Raw genomic sequence first — 23,044 nt, 5'->3', positions numbered from 1 at the left:
TAGGCTTCAGGCGAGCCCCGAGTCCCTGCTAGTCGTTGTGTTACTTATTTATTGATCTTGCCCCCGAAGCGTCCCGTCGCCGTTGGCCCGAACACACACACACACACACACACATGCTCGCCATGATTGCCTTTTTCTTTCTGCATCTCCCCCTCATTCTCCCCTGCCCTATTACCCCCCCCCCCCCCTCCCATCCCCCGTCCTTCAAAGAGTGACATTCTTATTCCACGGTAGATGTCATTCCTCCCTGCCTCAAACAAACCCAAATGTCCTCATAACCGGGGACCGCAGAGCAACACCCCCCCCCCCCAGAAAAAAAGCAGATATGCTTACTTAATTGATGGGAGAATTAAAGACCTTCAAGAGGAAGTTGGGGGGGGGGGGGGGGTGGGGTCTCATTAAAAGGGATGAAATACATCTCTTTGGTGATTTATATGAGGTCAACCTTTTGGAGCAAAGGCAAAAAGCCGCTACGTGCCTCCCCAGAGGTGATCTGAGAAGGGAAGCTAACCGTGCTGTGTGTGTGTGTGTGTTTCTCTTTAATTTCCAGCTGATGAAAGGCAATGTGATTAAGATAATACTCCAATAGATCTCGACCTAACGGCGAGACACATTTTTTTAATTTAAGAAAATAATAATCTTTGGAGCATATTACACTGATTACTTGTGTTGTTGTCGCTTAGGGTGTAGTTTTAAAGATGAAATATGATGTGTGTGTGTGTGGGGGGGGGGGGGGGGGCTCCACAGTAGCTGAGCCGCGCTGCATGTATAGAAGAGTATTCTCACTCCTGTCCTTCTACTCTTTTCCAGTGAACGAGTGGTTGCTAAAGTAGCCTCAACTTGGATGAGCACGGAGACGGGGGACGGAGCGACGAAGAGAGCGGGATGAGGAGGAGGAGGAGGAGAAGGGAGAGAGAGATGGGAAGTGGGGCTCGGAGGCTGCATCTCATCCCAGATTACTTCATGGCATTGTATAAAGACGACACCGGACATTGTACCAGTTAAGGAACTTTGTATCGCGAGCGAAGAGACTCTTCTTTTCATACAAGGAGAACAGTTTGATCCCCTCGACCTAGCACACGCTAACAAGCCCTGTTACCCCCCCCCACACACACACACACAACTATATCTATACCAACACTTTGATACCAAAACTTTTTGGGGGGAAGAAACCAAAAGAAACACTTGGAAACATAGTAAAAAAATATATATATATAAATTTAAAAAACAGGGAAGCTTTTATTTGATAGCCTCCTAACCAATAGGGCGACGTTGGGACTTTAAAGCCTTTGTACATACGAAATGTTGCTGACTGGGGAAAATCCAAGGACTTGAGTCCCTGCCCCCGTCCTCCCGGTGGTCACCGCGGCCCCACGCAGATGTTCCATTACCCACAAGGCATGCTATCAGCAGACGTGACAGCGAGGGAACGCCGCCTTACTGTTGCCCCGTCATGTTTTTCTATGTCGTGTCACGGGAGACGAGCGAATACTCACACAGGCTTTCCCGTGGCCTCGGAACTATCAGTGTCTTGGCCTCGTTTGTACATATTATAATGATCAATAATGCAGAAAAATGAATATGTAAAGAAAAAGTCATGAAGTAACTTTTAAAAAGATATATTAAGAGAATTAAAAAAATAAAAATAAAACACAAATGAAGAGAAGAAAAAAAAAGAACATTTAAAAAAGCTTGGTGGCGCACTTTGAAGTACGGAACGGTTCTCGAGTATGAGCTGATGCCTTTTTTCTGTTTTATTGTTTACAATGGTCATACACTGTGTTTGAGTGATGTTATCAGCCCAATAAATGTGTCTGGAAAGTTCCCTTTGGCAAAAAAAAAATGCTTCACTATATGAGGATTGTACCTGTAGCTGTTTTGTACTGTTCCATATTAAATGTGTTGGATCTTAACCTGACTTTGAAAACTGCACCGCGGCGGAGGGGGAGGAGCCTGATGTCCTACGCTGATGATGGCGCCCGTCGAAAGAATTGAGATAGGACCCCACAACTGGCTAACAGGGTTGGAGGTCATCGGGGGGGGGGGCTCATCTCAATAGATTCATGTAGATTCTGGATAGATAACCCCGGGAGTCTGTTCTGTTGGTGGAGTGGCAGCCGCCAAATTATGTCCATAACCCCAACGACAACCACATCCTGAAGGTTTTGGGGGGGACCGGAACACTGGTCTGAGTCCTAATCCTGAAGGTTTTGGGGGGGGGGACACCATAATACTGGTCTGAGTCCTAATCCTGAAGGTTTTGGGGGGGGGGCACCATAATACTGGTCTGCGTCATCCTGAAGGTTTTTTGAGGGGGAACCAGAACTCTGGTCTGATTCATAATCCTGAATGTTTTTTGGGGGGGGAGGGAGACCTGAACACTGGTGTGAGTCCTAATCCTGAAGGTTTTGGGGGGAACCAGAACACAGGTGTGAGTCCTAATCCTGAAGCTGTTGGCCTTGAACAGAGACCTGTATGATGGGGCATCCTTCAACAAACTGGTGTCGTTTTGAACTCCATGACCAGGTTGTTGTGACTGGTTTAAGGCTCAGTGATCCACTGAACCAATGAGAGCCCTCTGCTTTGTGGAGGAGGCGGAGTCTGCAGCTCACTGGTCCTCACAATATAATAACTCCACTCTGTGGCTTTGTCCCACAAGCACAGCTGTGGCTCTGTCTCTCCCTCTTTCTCTATCTGTCTGTCTGTCCCTCTGTCTCTCTCTATCTTTGACCCTGTCTCCATCTCAATACTTTTAATGATATCACTTTTAATCATTTAGAAACTGATGCGGAAAAACATCTAGACCATAAATATGAATAAAACTGGGTTCTGCTGCGCTTGAGACCGCCTTTTAAAGATAGAGTACACGGCGTTCACGCCCATCAAGGGACCTGGACTCTGGGGGGTCGGGTGTACTCACTGTGTCACACGGTGGGTGTAATAATGTTTCGGGTGCAAAAACACTGTCCACATGTACATTATATTATTGTTAGCCATAAAGTTGATCCCAAAAATGATTCTGCGCTTTTATGGTTTGAGACATGGCGCACCAGCCAAGCACTAAAACTATTACTAGCTCTAAAAATGTATAAGTGCAACTCATAAATGACATCTTGCCAGGGTTATTTTATTATCTTTTTCACAGGTCCTGACTTTACCGTTGCAATATTCAGGGATACAGGGATATTGGCTTTATGTCAAATATCTGGGAGCCTGTAAATCTGCAAAAACAGCTTCTTTAGCATGCCGTAAAGACCCTCTAAATCCCCTTAAAAACCTTCATTGGGCTGTTTTTTATTGGAGATGTTAAATAGTATCCTCAATGCCTTTTTCAGAGACCGAGTCAGGGGAAATAACTCTGGTGTGTTTATTGGATTTTGTAGATTTTTGGGCAGTTTTCTTTTAGTTTGAGATTCACCACAGCAGGGAATTAATCATAAGTAGCCAAGGTGATCCACAAAAAAAAAATTTAAAACCTGAACACAAACAACTTCCAGATCTTTGATGGATTTTTCATCACGCGGAAACAAGCAGCGCTAACAAGGCCGACCTTGTTGGCGCTGCTTGTTTCCGTCATCGGGACTCAGAATCGAATGCCGACGGCTATGGAGGCCATCGTTCTACGTGGTCTTTATGATGCAGGATGGATAATAATCGCGCCAAATGGTCCATTGTTTGCATCCAACTCACATCCACCCCCACTCCCCACTCCCCACTCGGCCAGCAAATGATCAGTTACACCCTCGTGGAAACCCTCGGTAGATCTCTCCCAACTCGGCCGTTTTCCGGCCCTGCCAAGTGGGACGAAAGATTCGAAGTCTGTATGAATAGCGGCACTCACCCACGGTCAGGAGGAGACTCACGGATATGATATTAATAAGAGCGTAGTAGGGCGACAGCACCCCGGGAGCGAGAGTGGAGCCGGAACAGCTGCCGAGTCAAATGGAGAGTGAGCAAATCTCTGCAGGCGTGTTGACTCTTGAGAGGCGGCTGTCCAGATGTGCAGCAGCGGTGGAGTCAAACTTTTCTCCCTGATTCAATTAGGAGAAAACTTGAGTCAATGCCTCTCCAAGTGCAGGGGGGGGGGGGGCTCTATTATTATTTTTTTCTAATTTATTTATTCATCTCGAGGGATTGACTTGGTATTTAGGCTCCTCACCAACAACTGTCTTCACACTCTGCATGTTACAACCTCCGGCTATCAATGCTCCTCGTATTGAGACCTGGGAGAACCGCCACTTGGCTCACTGATTTTCCGTAATGAGGTCAGTTGACTGTTTTCAGGGAGTACTCCGCCGTGTCTTCCTTCGGCTCTTGGCACATGATTGGATGAAGCATCTCTTGGTGCCGCTCTTGCCGAAGCCAGTGGGAAGAAAGGTAAAATAAACATCTATTTCATCGGGAAATCTTTAGCGCCGACATGTGCTCTTCTCTTGGGGAAGAAATCCTCAGTTGTGATAGAAGAGATGACATCGTAGCGTCCTCGGGAACCTGATTCGGTGCCGCCAGTGTTGCTGAGAACGTCTTCTCTATGATGCTCCCTTTTGTCTTGTCAAATAGAGCATAAAGCAGAGCATGATTTAGGTCCTGGGTAACTGTGATTGACAGGTCACTTCTGCTACTCGAGACGTATACGGCGTCTCCAGTCGCTCCTACGCTTTCCAAATATTCAATTCAATTCAGGTTATTTTGTATAGCCCATTTTCACAAATTACAAATTTGTCTCAGAGTGCTTTACAATCTGTACACATAGACATCCCTGTCCCAAAACCTCACATCGGATCAGGAAAAACTCCAAACAATCCTTCAAGGGGAAAAAAGGTAAGAAACCTTGAGGAGAGCAACAGAGGAGGATCCCTCTCCAGGATGGACAGGTGCAATAGATTCAAGATTCAAGATTCAAGATGTTTTATTTGTCACATACACACACAGGGTGTGCAGTGAAATGAAAGTGGCAATGCTCAGCAGGAATGTGCAAGGGCAACAAGTACACACTATTTACAAATAAAAACAACACAATATTTACAGTAAGTGTGTGTGTGTGTGTGTGTGTGTGTGTGCCTAAGAGGGGCAGTTGTGTGGGTCTATGTGGGGGTCCTGGTGAGGTCGGAGTTCACAATCCTGATGGCCTGAGGAAAGAAACTCGCACACAGTCTCTCTGTTCTTGCAGCGTGACTACGGAGGCGCCTGCCTGACCGCAGCAGCTGAAACAGTCTGTTGTTGGGGTGGTGAGGATCCTTCATGATCCTGCCGGCTCTGGTTCTGCACCTCCTGGTGTACAAGTCCTGCAGGGTGGGAGTGTAGTTCCAATAGTGCTCAGCCGAACGCACTACTCTCTGCAGAGCCTTCCTGTCCTGAGCGGAGCAGTTGCAAACCAGGCTGTGATGCTTCCTGTCAGGACGCCTCTACAGCTCCAGAGTAGAAGGACTGAAGGATCCTCTGGGAAACTTTAAATTTCAGCTGCCTGAGGTGGTAGAGGCGCTGCCTTGCCTTTCTCACCAGAGTGTCTGTGTTTGTTGACCATGTCAGATCCTCGGTGATGTGGACTCCCAGGTATTTATACCACCCTCCACAGTAGTCCTTAATCCCCAGTGGTGAGTACGCCTCTGTTGTTGTACCTTCCTGAAGTCCACAATCAGCTCCTTAGTTTTGGTGACATTCATGATGAGGGTGTTGTCGTGGCACCAGAGTGACAGATCAGGACGCTCCTCCAGGTAGGCCTTCTCGCGCTTGTCGGAGATCAGGCCCACCACCACTGTGTCATCCCAAACTTGATGATGGTATTGAGTTGAACCTGGCCACACAGTCATGTGTACAGGGAGTACAGTAGGGGCTGAGGACGCAACCCTGGGGGATCCTGTGTTCAGGGTGAGGATTTGAGGTGTCTGCCCACCCTGACCACCTGTGGCCTGGCGGTCAGGAAGTCCAGGATCCAAGCACACAGGGGTGTTCAGTCCCAGCTCAATCAGCTTGCCGGCCAGTCTGGAGGGATGGTTGAAATATGAATAAAACTGGGTTCTGCTGCGCTTGAGACCGCCTTTTAAAGATACAGTACACGGCGTTCACGCCCATCAAGGGACCTGGACTCTGGGGGGTCGGGTGTACTCACTGTGTCACACGGTGGGTGTAATAATGTTTCGGGTGCAAAAACACTGTCCACATGTACATTATATTATTGTTAGCCATAAAGTTGATCCCAAAAATGATTCTGCGCTTTTATGGTTTGAGACATGGCGCACCAGCCAAGCACTAAAACTATTACTAGCTCTAAAAATGTATAAGTGCAACTCATAAATGACATCTTGCCAGGGTTATTTTATTATCTTTTTCACAGGTCCTGACTTTACCGTTGCAATATTCAGGGATACAGGGATATTGGCTTTATGTCAAATATCTGGGAGCCTGTAAATCTGCAAAAACAGCTTCTTTAGCATGCCGTAAAGACCCTCTAAATCCCCTTAAAAACCTTCATTGGGCTGTTTTTTATTGGAGATGTTAAATAGTATCCTCAATGCCTTTTCAGAGACCGAGTCAGGGAAATAACTCTGGTGTGTTTATTGGATTTTGTAGATTTTGGGCAGTTTTCTTTTAGTTTGAGATTCACCACAGCAGGGAATTAATCATAAGTAGCCAAGGTGATCCACAAAAAAAAAATTTCAAACCTGAACACAAACAACTTCCAGATCTTTGATGGATTTTTCATCACGCGGCAACAAGCAGCGCTAACAAGGCCGACCTTGTTGGCGCTGCTTATTCCGTCATCGACTCAGAATCGAATGCCGACGGCTATGGAGGCCATCGTTCTACGTGGTCTTTATGATGCAGGATGGATAATAATCGCGCCAAATGGTCCATTGTTTGCATCCAACTCACATCCACCCCCACTCCCCACTCCCCACTCGGCCAACAAATGATCAGTTACACCCTCGTGGAAACCCTCGGTAGATCTCTCCCGACTCGGCCGTTTTCCGGCCCTGCCAAGTGGGACGAAAGATTCGAAGTCTGTATGAATAGCGGCACTCACCCACGGTCAGGAGGAGACTCACGGATATGATATTAATAAGAGCGTAGTAGGGCGACAGCACCCCGGGAGCGAGAGTGGGCGGAACAGCTGCCGAGTCAAATGGAGAGTGAGCAAATCTCTGCAGGCGTGTTGACTCTTGAGAGGCGGCTGTCCAGATGTGCAGCAGCGGTGGAGTCAAACTTTTCTCCCTGATTCAATTAGGAGAAAACTTGAGTCAATGCCTCTCCAAGTGCAGGGGGGCTCTATTATTATTTTTTTCTAATTTATTTATTCATCTCGAGGGATTGACTTGGTATTTAGGCTCCTCACCAACAACTGTCTTCACACTCTGCATGTTACAACCTCCGGCTATCAATGCTCCTCGTATTGAGACCTGGGAGAACCGCCACTTGGCTCACTGATTTTCCGTAATGAGGTCAGTTGACTGTTTTCAGGGAGTACTCCGCCGTGTCTTCCTTCGGCTCTTGGCACATGATTGGATGAAGCATCTCTTGGTGCCGCTCTTGCCGAAGCCAGTGGGAAGAAAGGTAAAATAAACATCTATTTCATCGGGAAATCTTTAGCGCCGACATGTGCTCTTCTCTTGGGGAAGAAATCCTCAGTTGTGATAGAAGAGATGACATCGTAGCGTCCTCGGGAACCTGATTCGGTGCCGCCAGTGTTGCTGAGAACGTCTTCTCTATGATGCTCCCTTTTGTCTTGTCAAATAGAGCATAAAGCAGAGCATGATTTAGGTCCTGGGTAACTGTGATTGACAGGTCACTTCTGCTACTCGAGACGTATACGGCGTCTCCAGTCGCTCCTACGCTTTCCAAATATTCAATTCAATTCAGGTTATTTTGTATAGCCCATTTTCACAAATTACAAATTTGTCTCAGAGTGCTTTACAATCTGTACACATAGACATCCCTGTCCCAAAACCTCACATCGGATCAGGAAAAACTCCAAACAATCCTTCAAGGGGAAAAAAGGTAAGAAACCTTGAGGAGAGCAACAGAGGAGGATCCCTCTCCAGGATGGACAGGTGCAATAGATGTAATGTGTACAGAAGGACAGATTAGAGTTAAAACACATTCAATGAATATGACAGTGTATGAATAGTTGGTAGTAGGCATATTCCACGATCGAGACCTCCACGATCCATCAGGCTGATGGAGGTAGAGAGGAGGAGTGGGCGCAGCATCAGCATTGCCATGGCTCATAGGGTCCATCGGACCCAGCCAGGTCCAATGGACCCTATGAGATGTGAAGTCAAAAGGACTCTGGGGAGGAAGCAGAGTTAGTAATGTGTGATGGAGAGATGCAAATTGTATCCATAAGGAGAGAGAAAAGAGGAGAGAGGTGCTCAGTGTATCCTAAAACGTGGTCGCTTCTGTTCATTGGCTGCAAAAAACACCAACATGGCGACGGCCGTAATCCAAGATGGCGACGGGAAAAATCAACAAACTCAAAGTTTTATAACGGCAGTCCACAACGGACGACGACTAATTCTACTTCTTAGATAGGATGTGGATATTTACCCGAGTTGAAGCTGATCGACAGGAAGAAATGGGGATCATGTGGTCCTATTTTTTTTAAAGATTAATAGTATTTAACGCTTAATAAAATGACAAAATAAAATGCGTTGCCCAACCACGCCAGAAAATCTAAAGTGGCCTTCCAGTGAGGCCGTCATACGGACAACAAGGAGCCTCCAAAAAACACATGGACAGGATCCACAGATGGAGAATATGAACTGATGAATTCATCATATTTAGGATTTATATAATTCAATTGCAAATGTTTCCGTGGACTTCAGGAGCAGTTCTTAAAGAATATACAGAATATACACTTTTATTAATCCCCAAGGGGAAATTAGTTCTCTGCATTTAACCCATCCTTAGTTATTAAGGAGCAGTGGGCTGCGGTGAAGCGCCCGGGAAGCAACTGGGGGTTCAGTGCCTTGCTCAAGGACACTTCGACTTGCAACTAATGGGGAGAGCGGGGATCGAACCCACAACCCTGCGGTTGCAGGACGGCCCTCTTACCCCACTGAGCTAAAGCCACCCACTGAGCTTAAACACCAAAGGAGCCACAATTAGACATTTTCCGAGGTAAAGAATACCATCGATCAACTGCCTGTTCATCAGGTTCGGTGAGATGACTTTGTGAACAATACTGCTCTTTAGAGACGATGATATATTTTTTAATCGTATGAAATTCCTCCATGAGTGAGGACTGCGAACGAGCTGTTTTATCTACTTATTCCAAAATCACCAGCCTCTTTTGAGGCCTCCAAACCGCTGAGAGCCAACTCACCCTGGACTAGCATCCTCACGCTGTCTCAGAGGATGCTAATACATTTTTTCCATTCATCTATTCTCATCCCCTCTGCAGCCCGGTGCTATTCAGATTTCTCTTTATCCTCCGAGTCATTATTATTATTACGTACTCGGTTTCTTTCATTTGTGCGTAGTCTATTGTGTTCCCTCGATGCAGCTCCTCTGGTGGTGGTGGTGGTGGTGGTGGTTTCACGCAATCTGCTGGGACCCACATTAGAGGACCACCGACGCATGGAGGATCTTTATCAAAATGAGAAAAAAATACATTAAAACAGTATATTAAAATGGGATACAACGGCATATGAATCAGTCCACATTTTAACACCCTGTTCAGCTTTTCAAGGCTGGCATTAGGATGATGGACAAACTAATCATTAAAGACTGTTACTTTAAAGCTGCACAGGGGAGTCCATTTCTCAAGATATATTACCTTGACATTGTTGTTTATTAATGCAGCATTTCAACGCAAGCTATTTCGATGGTGCATTGTTTGGGGGGTTATATTAAAGGTACAACAACCATTATATTTACAGAGTTCTGCATGGAACACTTCGGGAGCCTTTGGGACTGAACATTTCGCCATTAATTAGGTACCACTGTCATGTCTCTGTTGAGTGCAGAGCTGTAGTTGTGATGTGGCTAGCCTAGCTTAGCATAGAGCCTAGAATCAGCAGAAAACAGCTCAACTGTCTTTGTTCTTAAAGGGGACATATCGTGTACCGTACATGCTTTAATGTTTTCGTGTACACTGCAGTCATTTTTAGCTCCTTGTCTCTTTAAGGCGCCTTCCCGAAATCGAATCGGCTCACGAGGGAACATTTTGAGAAAATTCTCAAGCCGTGTGCAGAGATACTGAGATCTCAGTGGCTGGGTTAGCGGCATAGGCTGAGTTTAAGAAGTGGACGTTATCTTCATGACTTCACCCATCGGTTTGTGGAGTGATTTCGCCGCCGCCATCTTGGATAACAGTCGCTACCATGTTGGTGTTTTTTTGCCGCCAATGAACAGAAGGTACCATATTTGGAATGCGGAGAAATGACGTAGAGCATCCCCTGCTTTATGGTCTATTTGACTATCAATGACCATCATTTACTAAATGATGACATCATGCTGTATAGAAGAAGACTTGAAACTAGAGACTGAGACATAAACTCATGTTTACAATGTTTACTGAGGGAATACATCAAGAGAGATGTAGAGTCACTATATAGACTTCTATACAACCAGAGGAGTCGCCCCCTGGTGGTCGGGAGAGAGAATAACACATTTTAACATCTTCACATTTGCTACTATAACAATACAATTATGTTGTCACTTTATGTGACACAAACAATGACAATTAACAGTGACACAATCTTTAGAATAAGATATGTTGTATCTCCCTATCAACAGGTGATGGAAATAAATGCACCCACGTTGAATCTGATTTAGAGGAGGCGCTGTCACAAAGGATTTACGGGCCGCTGTAAACACATTTCATAACTTATAGCCACGCACTGTGCAGCTTCATGCAAATTGGGGTCAAAAATCCATTTAAATATCCGTTGATATTTGATCTTCTGAATAAGCACACGCAATGTGTTATGTGTATTTTATTCTAGCGCCAGGTTACCAGCTACTCGCACAACATAATACATAATGTATGTGTTATGTTGCATCATTCAGGCACAGATGTGCAGCTTCAGGGAGAGAGATACCGAGTATATCAGATCCAGACCTCGTCTTTTCTTTGCTTCCGTCTCTGCGGAGGATTCTTGATCACTTCAGCGTCGCCACATCCTCGGCCTGTAATGAAAACGCTGGATCATCTGGCCCGGGGCTTGTTGGAGTAAAACAGCCCAAGCTAATGACACAATTGCAGTTGGAAACACATGTATTGGGTAACTGGACGCCGAGTACACACTGGTGGTCATCACAGACCCGCACACTGATAACAGCCGTTACGTTTCTCAAACAAGTTCTATTGTTGCGTGTGCCATACATTTAGCTCCAGTGTTTTAAGTGTCGCTGCCCTGCTAACCGAAGTGGGGCAGTGAAACATGAAGGGCCGCCGCTGCCTTTATGATGACCTTCCTCTATCTGCCGCTCCTGCTTGCGTTAACCTGGTTTTATGAGCCAACAGATGGACTGCCTTCTCTTTGCTCTTTAAATGGCCGTGCCCTGCAGATACGCGGAAAATGCACATCTCCTGTGTGCCATTTGGTTTTTAACACCTCTGCTGAGTTCACGGAAGGCGGTTCTGCCCAGTGGGGAGACTAACCTGGTTGTATAGAAGTCTATGCTTTGTGTGTTAAAGCTGCATTCTCTCTACTGACCACCAGGGGTGGGTGACTCCTCTGGTTGTATAGAAGTCTATGATTCATGTGTTGAAGCTGCATTCTCTCTCCTGACCACCAGGGGAAGTCTAAGAGAAAATGACTACACTTCTTTTGATTTATTCCCGCAGTAAACATTAATTTAAGTCTTCTTCAATACAGCATGATGTGCATTTAGAAGATGATGGTCCCTTTAGAGTCAAAAAGACCATAAAGCTAAGTATGCTTTAGGGCGGGGCTTACTGTGATTGACACGTTGCTGCCGCCATGCTGAAATATTGTAACTTCAGTTTATCTGGTTGCTAAAAAGCCAAGATGGCAACGACCAAATTGGCGAACTCAAGGCTTTATAACGGCAGTCCACAAACCAACGGGTGTAGTCACGACGACTCCGCCCACTTCCTATCTCCAGTCTCCGACTCTACAGCTGGAGGTCAGCCAGTGGACAGCAGGTCTGTAAAGGAATGAATAATAAAGGCCATGCTGACCATGCTTTAACAGCCTTGCCAGAAGCATGGAAATAATGTCTTCACTTCTTATTTTATTACCTATTTCTCTCTTTGAAATCCAATTAACTGAAGGAAAGAGCTCCGTGGCACCACACGCATCAATTATTCATGTGGGTTTTTTTAACTTTTTTTTTACAGCGGATTCTTGGGAGTTCCTGTGAATATTAAAGACCCGCGAGCAGCCGACAGGCCAGATGTGTTGCATCGCTCTCATCTGACAGATCTTTCTGGGATTCAACCGGTACCTCCTCTACTCGACCCACGCCTCGCTGTCTGACAGTTAACCCAAAGTCATGTTGATTTGTCTTAGGCGACTGTTCATTATTATTTATGCTATTCAAAAAGCTTCTTAGGCTTTATTGTCCTCCTGTTTTACATACTAAAGGCGTTCCAGCTGTCTCATATGTTGCACGATAAAAGTGCAGTTTTACATTTTCGCCGGTCTTCAAATAAAATAAAGAAAATTGCAATACATTTCATGAAAACCAGATTTCAAAATAAAGAAAATGTGCAATTACTTTGTAAGTACAAGGCAAATAAATGTATATCTGTGTAACAAAAGATAGACAGATATTTAGCACCTAAAAAAAAGCTTATTGTGACTGCAGTTAGCCTGTTTTTGCAATGCATATCTTCTCAAGATAATATGAATAAAGTTCAACCTGTGAAAAACTAAACCAGTTCAAATATTTGGCAATAAAGAGTTTTACTGTGTTTTTACACTGTATCTTTTCAAAACAACAATAACGTGCAGACAGAGCCAGTGCAGCTATGTGAGAGCCAAGTTGTATCAGTATTAGTGGCTGCAATGAGCCGGCTTTCCACTGCAATGAGCAAGCTTTCCCTTGCAATGAGCCGGCTTTGCCTTGCAATGAGCCGGCTTTCCTCTGCAATACGCCGTCTTTCCACTGCAATGAGCCGGCTTTCCTCTGCAATAAGCCGTCTTTCCACTGCAATGAGCCGGCTTTCCACTGCAATGAACCAGCTTTCCTCTACAATAAGCCGTCTTTCCACTGCAATGAGCCGTCTTTCCACTGCAATGAGCCGGCTTTCCACTGCAATGAGCCAGATTTCCTCTACAATAAGCCATCTTTCCACTGCAATGAGCCGTCTTTCCACTGCAATGAGCCGGCTTTCCACTGCAATGAGCCAGCTTTCCTCTACAATAAGCCGTCTTTCCACTGCAATGAGCCGGCTTTCCACTGCAATGAGCCGTCTTTCCACTGCAATGAGCCGTCTTTCCACTGCAATGAGCCGGCTTTCCACTGCAATGAGCCAGCTTTCCTCTACAATAAGCCGTCTTTCCACTGCAATGAGCCGGCTTTCCACTGCAATGAGCCAGCTTTCCTCTACAATAAGCCGTCTTTCCACTGCAATGAGCCGGCTTTCCACTGCAATGAGCCGTCTTTCCACTGCAATGAGCCGGCTTTCCACTGCAATGAGCCAGCTTTCCTCTACAATAAGCCGTCTTTCCACTGCAATGAGCCGGCTTTCCACTGCAATGAGCCGTCTTTCCACTGCAATGAGCCGTCTTTCCTCTACAATAAGCCGTCTTTCCACTGCAATGAGCCGTCTTTCCACTGCAATGAGCCGGCTTTCCACTGCAATGAGTTGGCTTTATTCTATTAAGGTAATACAATTTGTTTTAATAATGAATCAGAACACTATAATAATGCAGTGGAACAATTACAAATATAAGTGTCAATTGATAATTCAACTCTTTTATTAAAATAATTACCATTATTTATGTTCAAATTGAACATTACAAGAATATGACATCCAACTGAACAAAAACAAACTGTACGACACTGGACAATTAATTCATTTAACAAGAATACATTTGATATTAAAAGGTAAATGTGTAACATTGCCAGACTAGTCTAGAAAGCATGGATGGCAAAAAAGGTGTAACACATATGACATTGCTAGACTAGTCAATCTCCAAGGAAACTTTGTATCTTACAGCCCTGGAAACTGAACTGATAAGGAAAATCAACTATTTTGCAGTTGCCATGAAATGATTATAACCAAATGTAACATGAACATTTTCTTTATTTTTTTAAATAGTCTTTCAGTTCTTTAAATGTCGTTTGACTTACAATTGCTGAGACTGAACCTCAAACTAATATGCAGCACCAAATGTTGATGCATCCATGTCAATGTCACTGTTCAGTATCATTTAGATCTGAATGTCTGCAGTAATTCCACACAAAGGTACGGTCACCGGGCGCATTTATTTTCCAACTGCTACTGCTCAAACATGCAGCTGCAGAGTGCTGTACATGAAAGTCTGAAGTAAAAGCACTTGCACCACCCATGGCAACTTTTATTACAGGAACACTGCGATGAGGGGGGGGGGGGGTAATGTCGACCAACATACCTGCCACTTCTCTCCTTTCTGTGTCCACCCCCAATTAGCAGGACTGCCGATGTCTGGCCTGGAGATAGTTGATTGGCCCTGATGATCCCAGCTTGATAAGCAGCTTAGTATGTTCTCTCAGGGCTGCCTGAGTTGGATTCCACCTTCTTGATGATATCTTCTCTGGCATATGGATCAAATGTCTTGGAGGTGCGTGGAGGTAATGTATTTCTGACTGCTGAGCCATCTATGGTGATTTCCTCTTGTAACACAACAATGAGTGCTTTCACCTTGAAAAAGAAAGATCTCTGAGCACTCTGTGTCCGCTCATGATGTCTACTCCTGTTTGTGGAATTTTCACCGGACATAGTTTCTTATTCAGCTACAAGACGACTCACTTCATGTCCAGCTACCATTCATCTGCGAAATGCTACAGGATCTTATTTTAGTCCAGTTGCTCCTCCATCTCCTTTGATACCTGCATTATTTTGCTCATGGGCTTGATAAATTGCCAGTGCAGAGAATTCTCTTCTGGATTTGTGAATGACAAATTTACCCTTGTGAAACTCCTTGGCCACTTCTGGATGTTGATGCTCCGGCGACATCATATCTCGAAGGGCAATTGAGATCCATCGTGCATAGTTGACATTATGTTTCGCAAAGAGCCTAGTTCTCAAAGAGCTTTACGATTCAAGTAGAAGTGAAAATGGTGAGCTCCATGTCCAGCACCAGACTCCGAAACTTGAACTGTGGACTTGCTAGCTTCCGTTGTTCACAGCAGTGTTCGAAGGTAAGAAGGCACAGGCTGCAGGCTGCGATCTGATGGGCATTTCTTGTCCTGGTAACACTTGATGCGGACAGAAAGGAATCTGTTGTACCAGAAGATGTGTACTTACCTAACCTTTGAATACAACACGACAATCTCAGTGGAATATCTGCTATCTCGTCTGTCCTTTCTTACAGCTGGTCTAACTTGCTTGTCTTGACAATAATTACAGTACCAGTTATGCCAAAAACCGCTACTGTCACCTATTGGCAATGAGGATCGCCCTGCAGCTACTTTAGGTGAAAGTAGGTCTGTTTAAAAGTCACACAGAGCGTTTTAAATTATAATAACCAGAGAATAATGGTGGCGGGGGGGCAAGGTAAAAACACCAACTAATACAATAACAATTCTGAAAATAATTGTAGCCATTAAAATGTCCACGGTGCCACACTGGCACATCAATAACGTAGATTGTTTTGTCCTTAAATCAGCACAATTGTTGAAAATGTAGCAACATTTTTGTCAGAGGTCTAATAAAGAAGCATATTTAGTCCCAGAGTACTTAGAAACATAGTAATAGACCACAAGATCATTCAAATTGGGGAAATACAAACAGTTTTATGAAGAAAACTAATTTTTGGAGACCCAATTGGCGGCCATCTTGAAGAATAGCCGCCATCTTGGAGTTTTGAATGGCAAATCGACCAAAACACTCTGGAGAACAACTCCATAAATAAAAAAAATGCTTTTACCTGCCCCACTATTTCACCTTATTAAGCTGTAGTGCTCTGGGTTGTTGGCCCTTTGCTTGATTTTTTAAGTTATTTAAAAATATTTTTGCCACCGTTTGGGCAATACGGGGTCTACTGTAATTTCTCAAATATAAGTTTCAAATAATAGCCCGTATAAATAATTGCTGTATAAAATAAACCAACACTGAGAATCACCCATTCTCACATAGCTCACACGTTTAAATCACACAGTACGAATCCCATCAATACAACAGAGTACTGCCTCGGCTCTCTGCTGCTCACAAGAAATATTGCTTCACTAATCCACTCCTAAATTAAAATCAGATCACATTAACGCTTCCTACATTTGTCAGAAAGCACCCCCCAACCATTTAGCGGTGCACTCTGACCCCGTGTTGAGACCGTAAGCACATCAGACACATTTTTTCATTTGCATGTCCGACTATCGTATTAATCTATGCAGCCGCCTCCAGTGGTGCAGGGTGGTGCGTCAGAGTAATAAATAAAGAATGTAGATCATATTGAGAGATAAAATCGCTCATGGAACAACTGCTGGGGAGTGATTTAACATTCAATAGTGAGGAGGACACGGAAGATTGCAAGTTTGGTTTCATCTTGGATCTGTGCTATTCTCTAAACCGGTCATTCACAGAGACTCGAGGCCCAGGGGTGGAGCCTCCGGACATTTAATTATGGTTGCCGAATAATTCTACAGGATTTAATATGTAACCTTTGAGCTATACGAGGGAGCCTGAATGTAATTGTAATGTTGAGTCATCAGGAGGAGACCTCCGGTTCTAATGAGAGAAGCGAATGCAAGTGTCTTTAAATGTGCGTTACCTCCACTGACCAGCAGAGGCGACTTCTCTGGTTGCAAAAATAAGTGAGGTTGTATAGAAAGAAGTCTATGAGAAATTGACTACTTATTCCCTCAGTAAACATCGTAAACATGAGTTTGTGTCTCAATCTCTAGTGTCAAGTCTTCTTCAATACAGCGTGATGTCATCATTTAGGACATTATGGTCATTTAGAGTCCATAGACCATAAAGCAATCTCGCCATTCCAAATATGGTCACTTCAGTCTGGTTGCAAAATGCCAAGATGGTGACGACCCAATCGGCAACCTCGAGGCTTCATAACGAAAGTCCACAAACGCCACAATGACCACGTACACTTCTTATCGACAGTCTATGATTTATAAATGAAAGGCCGGCGTACGTTCTGTTTGTTTAACTGACGGGAGGGAAATGAAAATAATGAGACACCATGTTATTTCTGCTTAAATGCATATATTTGGTCTCGACACAGAAAGGCCGGCGGGTCTAAAACACAGAACCTTCACGCCGTCAAGTGACCGCTGAGTTCTCATAGATGGTTCAATATGCGCAAGTCAGCCGTGCAAGGCATTAAATACAGTCACTGGAGCATCTCCAAGCAAGGAGGACATGGAGGAGATTTTGGGTGCACAGCTGCTGCACAGCTGGAAATGATGTTGATGGTGTATGAGATCAGTGTGACGTCTCTTCCTCCCCAACAGTCTGTGGGATGCCGTGCAGACACTTCTGTGATGGGCAGACCCAGTCGTCACCCAGTAGGTACCAACATACCATAGCTAACATAAAAGGTACCATGGACATCTATTATTGGAAAAAGCTCTGCCAACCTTCCATCAATACATAGACTGCCCAACAAGGAACAATAAAACTCTGGACTTGCTGTATGCTAATACTAAGGACGCATACAGCGCCACTGCCCTTCCCCCCCTCGGCAGGTCTGATCATGACCTGGTCCGGCTGACACCCAGGTATGTTCCTCTGGTGAAGAGGCTGCCGGTGACCACCAGGACTGTGAGGAGGTGGTCTCTGGAGGCTAACGACGCTCTACAGGACTGCTTGAGTCAACGGACTGGGATGTGCTGTGTGGACCGCACGGGAGGACATCAACAGTATGACCGACTGCATCACGGAATACATCAAGTTCTGTGAACACACCACCATCCCATCACGGACTGTGCGCTGCTTCCCCAACAACAAGCCCTGGATCACCAGGGACCTGAAGGCGCTTAACATGAAGAAAGCTGCTTTCAGGTCTGGAGACAGGGATGAGCTGAGGAAAGCCCAGCGCAACCTAAAGGTGAAGCTCAGGGAGGCAAGGACTCCTACAGGAGGAAGCTGGAGGCCAAACTCCAGCTGAACAACACAAGGGAGGTGTGGTCTGGCATGAAGCAGATAACTGGCTTCAAGGTGGAGGGAGACAGCCAGGGGCTCCTGGAGAGGGCCAACGAGCTGAACTGTTTTTTCAATAGGTTCAGTTCACAGCCCTCCCCCCTCTCCTCCCCACATCACACCTCCCAAACACCTCCTCCCCTCTGTCCCCCTGCTGAGCTGCACATCCACCGAGCCCTCAATAACAATGGGCTCCTCCACCTCCCCTCTCTCTGTGACGACTGACCAGGTGAGAAGACAGCTGGAGAAACTACACCAGCGCAGAGCTGAAGGTCCTGATGGCATCAGCCCCAGGGTCCTAAAGACCTGCGCCACCCAGCTGTCTGGTGTCCTGCAGCGCCTCTTCAACCTCAGCCTGAGGCTGGGGGAAGTCCCGGTGCTGTGGAAGACGTCGTGCCTGGTCCCTGTCCCAAAGAAGTCAGCACCATCTGGCATCAACGACTACCGACCGGTCGCCCTCACCTCCCATGTGATGAAGGTGCTGGAGAGGCTGGTCTTGGCCCACCTCCGGCCGCAGGTGAAATCATCGTTGGACCCTCTGCAATTTGCTTACCAGCCTCATGTGGGAGTGGACAACGCCATCATCTACCTGCTGCAACGAGCTCAGTCGCACCTGGATGGAACCGGTGTCTCTGTGAGAGTCACTTTCTTTGACTTCTCCAGTGCATTTAACACCATCCAGCCACTGCTGCTGTGTGAGGAGCTGCGGTGGCCGTGTGGACGTGTCCACCATCTCCTGGATCACTGACTACCTCACAGGCAGACCACAGTTTGTCAGAATGGGCCGTGTGCTGTCTGGAACGGTGGTCAGTGATGTTGGAGCCCCACAGGGAACTGTTCTGTCTCCCTTCCTCTTCACCCTGTACACCAGTGACTTCCAGTACAACACGGAGTCATGCCATCTGCAGAAGTACTCTGATGACTCTGCAGTGGTCGGGTGTATTAGGGATGGACGGGAGGAGGAGTACAGGGCAGTGGTGAGTGACTTTGTAAAGTGGGCCGATGAGAACCACCTGCGGCTGAACGTGGCCAAGACCAGAGAGATGGTGGTGGACTTCAGGAGGAAGGCGACAGCTCCTACACCTCTGAGTGTCCTGGGAGTGGACGTGGACATGGTGGAGGAGTACAAGTACCTGGGCGTCTCCATCGACAGCCGACTGAACTGGAAGGCCAACATCAACGCTGTGTACAAGAAGGGAATGAGTCGACTCTTTTGCCTGAGAAAGCTTGATCCTTCAACGTGTGCAGCAAGATGGTGGAGTTATTCTACCAGTCGGTTGTCGCCAGTGTGCTGCACTTTGCCATTGTCTGCTGGGGCAGCAGCATCGAGCAGTGACACCAGCCGTCTTAACAAACTGGTTAGGAAGGCTGGCTCCATCATCGGCTGCCAGCTGGAGCACCTGGAACAGGTGGTGGAGAGGAGGACGTTGAAGAAACTGGTGTCCATATTGGACAACCCGGACCACCCTCTCCACCACCTCCTACAGGGACAGAGGAGTACTTTCTCCAGACGTCTCCTCACGCCTGCCACAAGGAGAGATACAGGAGAACATTCCTGCCGACGGCTATGAGGCTCTACAACAGTTCACCTCTTGCCAGATCACCCTAACCCTTCTTATATTTTGTGTTTTTTTTTTTTTTTTTATTCTTGTGTGTTGCTGCTACTGACTCGACAAATTTCCCCTTGGGGATTAATAAAGTATATATCTATCTATCTATCTATCTATCTATAGAAGCCTTCCTGAACAACAACACTCAGCTCTGCATCTTGTTCTTTTTTCCATCTCAAACAGGAAACACTCAGTAGCCTTCCAATTTATCCACTTGTGAGCCGTTAAATCCTCTGAGTCACCAAATTACCCAAAAGGTTAAAAATACCAATCTGCAGGCACGGCGGGATGAAAAATACTGCCTTTCAGGAATCGTGTGAGATTCTATTGTCAATCACTCAATCATGTATGGATGTATGTATATATACACAGTATATATACTGCGTGTCAGGCACGTGCACAGACATTTTGTGGGGCAGGTGCTCAAACCAAAAAAAAGGGCACCCAATGCCAAAAAAAAATTCTGACAGAGTTGAAGCATAAGCAGCAATACACTGATGATGCTGTCCTCGACCTGCGTCTCCTCTGGGAGCATCAGACCACTAGCTTACATTTTCTTTATGAATAAAGATGAATTATTAGATAGCAACAACATTACAAGCGTTCTGATTGGCTAATGGGCGTCATTCCAGCCACCTATTGCCCTCCTCGCTGGTCTGATACGGATCCGTATTGCCCTCTTACGTCATTTTCAAAATGAGCGATATTGATAGACATCAACAGCCAAGAGCCGCGGAGCATGTCGGGGCGAAATTCTCACAAGAACTCAAATAAATGCCCCGTCAGATATTAAAACACATTTGGGGATGACAGAAAGAGTAACGTTTATTCTTAAATACGGATGAATAAAAAAAATTGTCTCCAGCAAAAAGGGCACTTTACTCATCCAGGGCAAAGGGGCTGGTGCTTGAGCACCACTAGGGCTCTATCTGTGCACGTGCCTGCTGCGTGTATATATATATATATGTATTATATTGAGACTGACTAAACTACATAGAATATTGTATTTTTCTAAGCAATAAAGAACAACTTAACTGCGGAACATTTAAAAAATTTTAGGGTGAAAATTATGCTTTAGAAATGTTCGTACAGGCCGAGTTTGGTCTCCTTCCTGGTTAACTCCTGTAAGTCTGCACTGAAGGATGCAGCTGCACATTTAGAACTGATCATCTTTCATCGGTCGCATGCAGCTCATACAACTTATCGTTCAACGCAATCTATTTCGTGGCCAAATTACTTTTTCTTGTTGTCTTTCCAGGAATTGTTCTAACTTAAAGTACTGCAATCTTTTTTTTAAAACATTTGCGTAACATAGACCAAAGTTTATACATTATAAAGCTAGCCGTGTTCTGTTTTCCACCTAAAAGGGGCTTCATCTTCTCATTTCAGACAGTGTGTTAGTCACCTGCTGTTCCTGGACGGACTGACCCCCGAGTGCTATTCTCCAACACATGTATTCAGCCGGGTAAAGTGCACGTGGGTGGAATCCTAATGGCTGGTATGCATCACGGTAGGAAACATTGAATTAACTTGACCTAAAGGACAAATGAAGCCATTATTTAAATCTGTTATCAAAGCTAATGGAGTTTTGAAGCTATGATTAATCGCAATACGAGGACAATCGTCTGATGTCCTTAGAATTAGTCGTTTGTGTGATGAGCAAACACAAAATTGATGGCGGGTTGAAATCCCGCATATTCACATAGCTTTGTAACGTTGAATGTAATCAGGCGGCGACCTCCGGTTCTAATGAGTGAACCAATGCAAGCGTCTTTAAATGTGCTTTACCTCGAGATTTTATTGTCTCGGACCGTATGAAGAGGAAATCCATCAGGCCACGGGTCCATTCTGATGAGGCTGTTTTATTAAACACAGATTCAGGTGAGACTAACATAGAAGAAGCTCACAGCTGCTGTCTGGTGAGATGTCTGGAAAATACACATCACAAGGCTGTAAGATATCTTTAAGATGTCTATGATTGTCTGATATTATCGATAAAAAATCACTTCCAAAAGTTAGGTTTTTAATTCTCTTAATTGGCTGCTTATATATATATGTTTACACATACAATATATATACATATACATATATATTTATGTATATATATTTATATATACGTGTATATATGTGTGTGTATATATATGTGTATATACAGTATATATATACACATATGTGTATATATATATATATAAAACCATACAAACCTTTTATTTATTAAAAAGTATGCTAATTCTTTAAGTCAACTGCACACTGTTCATGTCATGAGACATATCCATGCACAGTTCAAACACCGAGTCTTCAGTACAATCAGCACTTCACACACACTTTCATAGCTGGAACTTGCACTCTGATGTTTGAATCCCTTTTGCCGTTTACCAATCTACCAATCAGAGGCCAACTTTGACATACAACTTTGGCGACATAATCCAAAAGAAGGACATCTACCTCCTGAAATCCTAGCAAATAAAAAGGTCATCACAAGAAGTTGGTGGAAAAGTGACCTTCCAACCACAGGACAGTGGCTGGACATTGTAGAGCCACAAACAACAGTTTATTTGTATTCATATTACCCAAATTTACAAAATACAGTGCTTTACAATCTTTACAAACTGTACATACACATCTGTCCCCAAAAAACCTCACATCGGAAAAAACTCCAAAAAATAACCCTTCAGGGAAAAAGGGGAAGACCTGGAGAGAGGAGACAGAGAGGATCCCTCTCCTAGGATGGTATGTACAGAAGGACAGATTTAGAGTTAAATACATTGCATATTCCATCAGGCAGATGGAGGAGTGGAGGAGGAGTCAACAGTCTCAACAGCAGGACAGTGGGAGAATTCATGCACAGAATTCCACCATCCAGGCAGAGATCAGGCAGATGGCTCAGGGTCCGGCGACCCCCGATGACAAAAAAGTAAGAAGATCAGTATCCTAAAAAATCCAGCCCGGCAGCTATAAGCTCATAGCAGCATAGCAAGGCTGGAAACCTGATTCTGATTCAGCCTACAGCTAACTCAAAGAGGAAAGAGGAAGGTCTTCTCTACTCGAGGTGACTGTGACTGTGTCTGGACTGAAACTGAAGCTGTGTTGGTTAAATAAAAAAAGAGATACCATAGGCTCTGGCCTCTCCCTATTTTTTTTTTTAACTCTAGAACTACAGTAG

The 23,044-nt window shown here is 45.1% G+C and overlaps 1 protein-coding gene across 3 annotated transcripts in view; it reads left to right on the top strand.

Annotated features, from left to right (window-relative positions):
* ca10a (carbonic anhydrase Xa) overlaps positions 1-1,913 on the top strand; it is a 209,728-nt gene extending 207,815 nt beyond the window's left edge. For all 3 annotated transcript variants that reach the window (XM_056429097.1, XM_056429096.1, XM_056429095.1), the window contains exon 10: positions 811-1,913. In XM_056429097.1, the coding sequence (XP_056285072.1) occupies positions 811-833 (23 nt within the window). In that variant the 3' untranslated portion in view covers positions 834-1,913. The remainder of the gene's footprint in view (positions 1-810) is intronic.
* Positions 1,914-23,044: the final 21,131 nt, after the last annotated feature.

Source organism: Pseudoliparis swirei, chromosome 13, assembly GCF_029220125.1.
Source record: "Pseudoliparis swirei isolate HS2019 ecotype Mariana Trench chromosome 13, NWPU_hadal_v1, whole genome shotgun sequence".
Classification (NCBI taxonomy): Eukaryota; Metazoa; Chordata; class Actinopteri; order Perciformes; family Liparidae; genus Pseudoliparis; species Pseudoliparis swirei.
The sequence above is the reverse complement of the archived record's forward strand: the minus strand, read 5'-3'. Positions and strand labels throughout refer to the sequence as shown.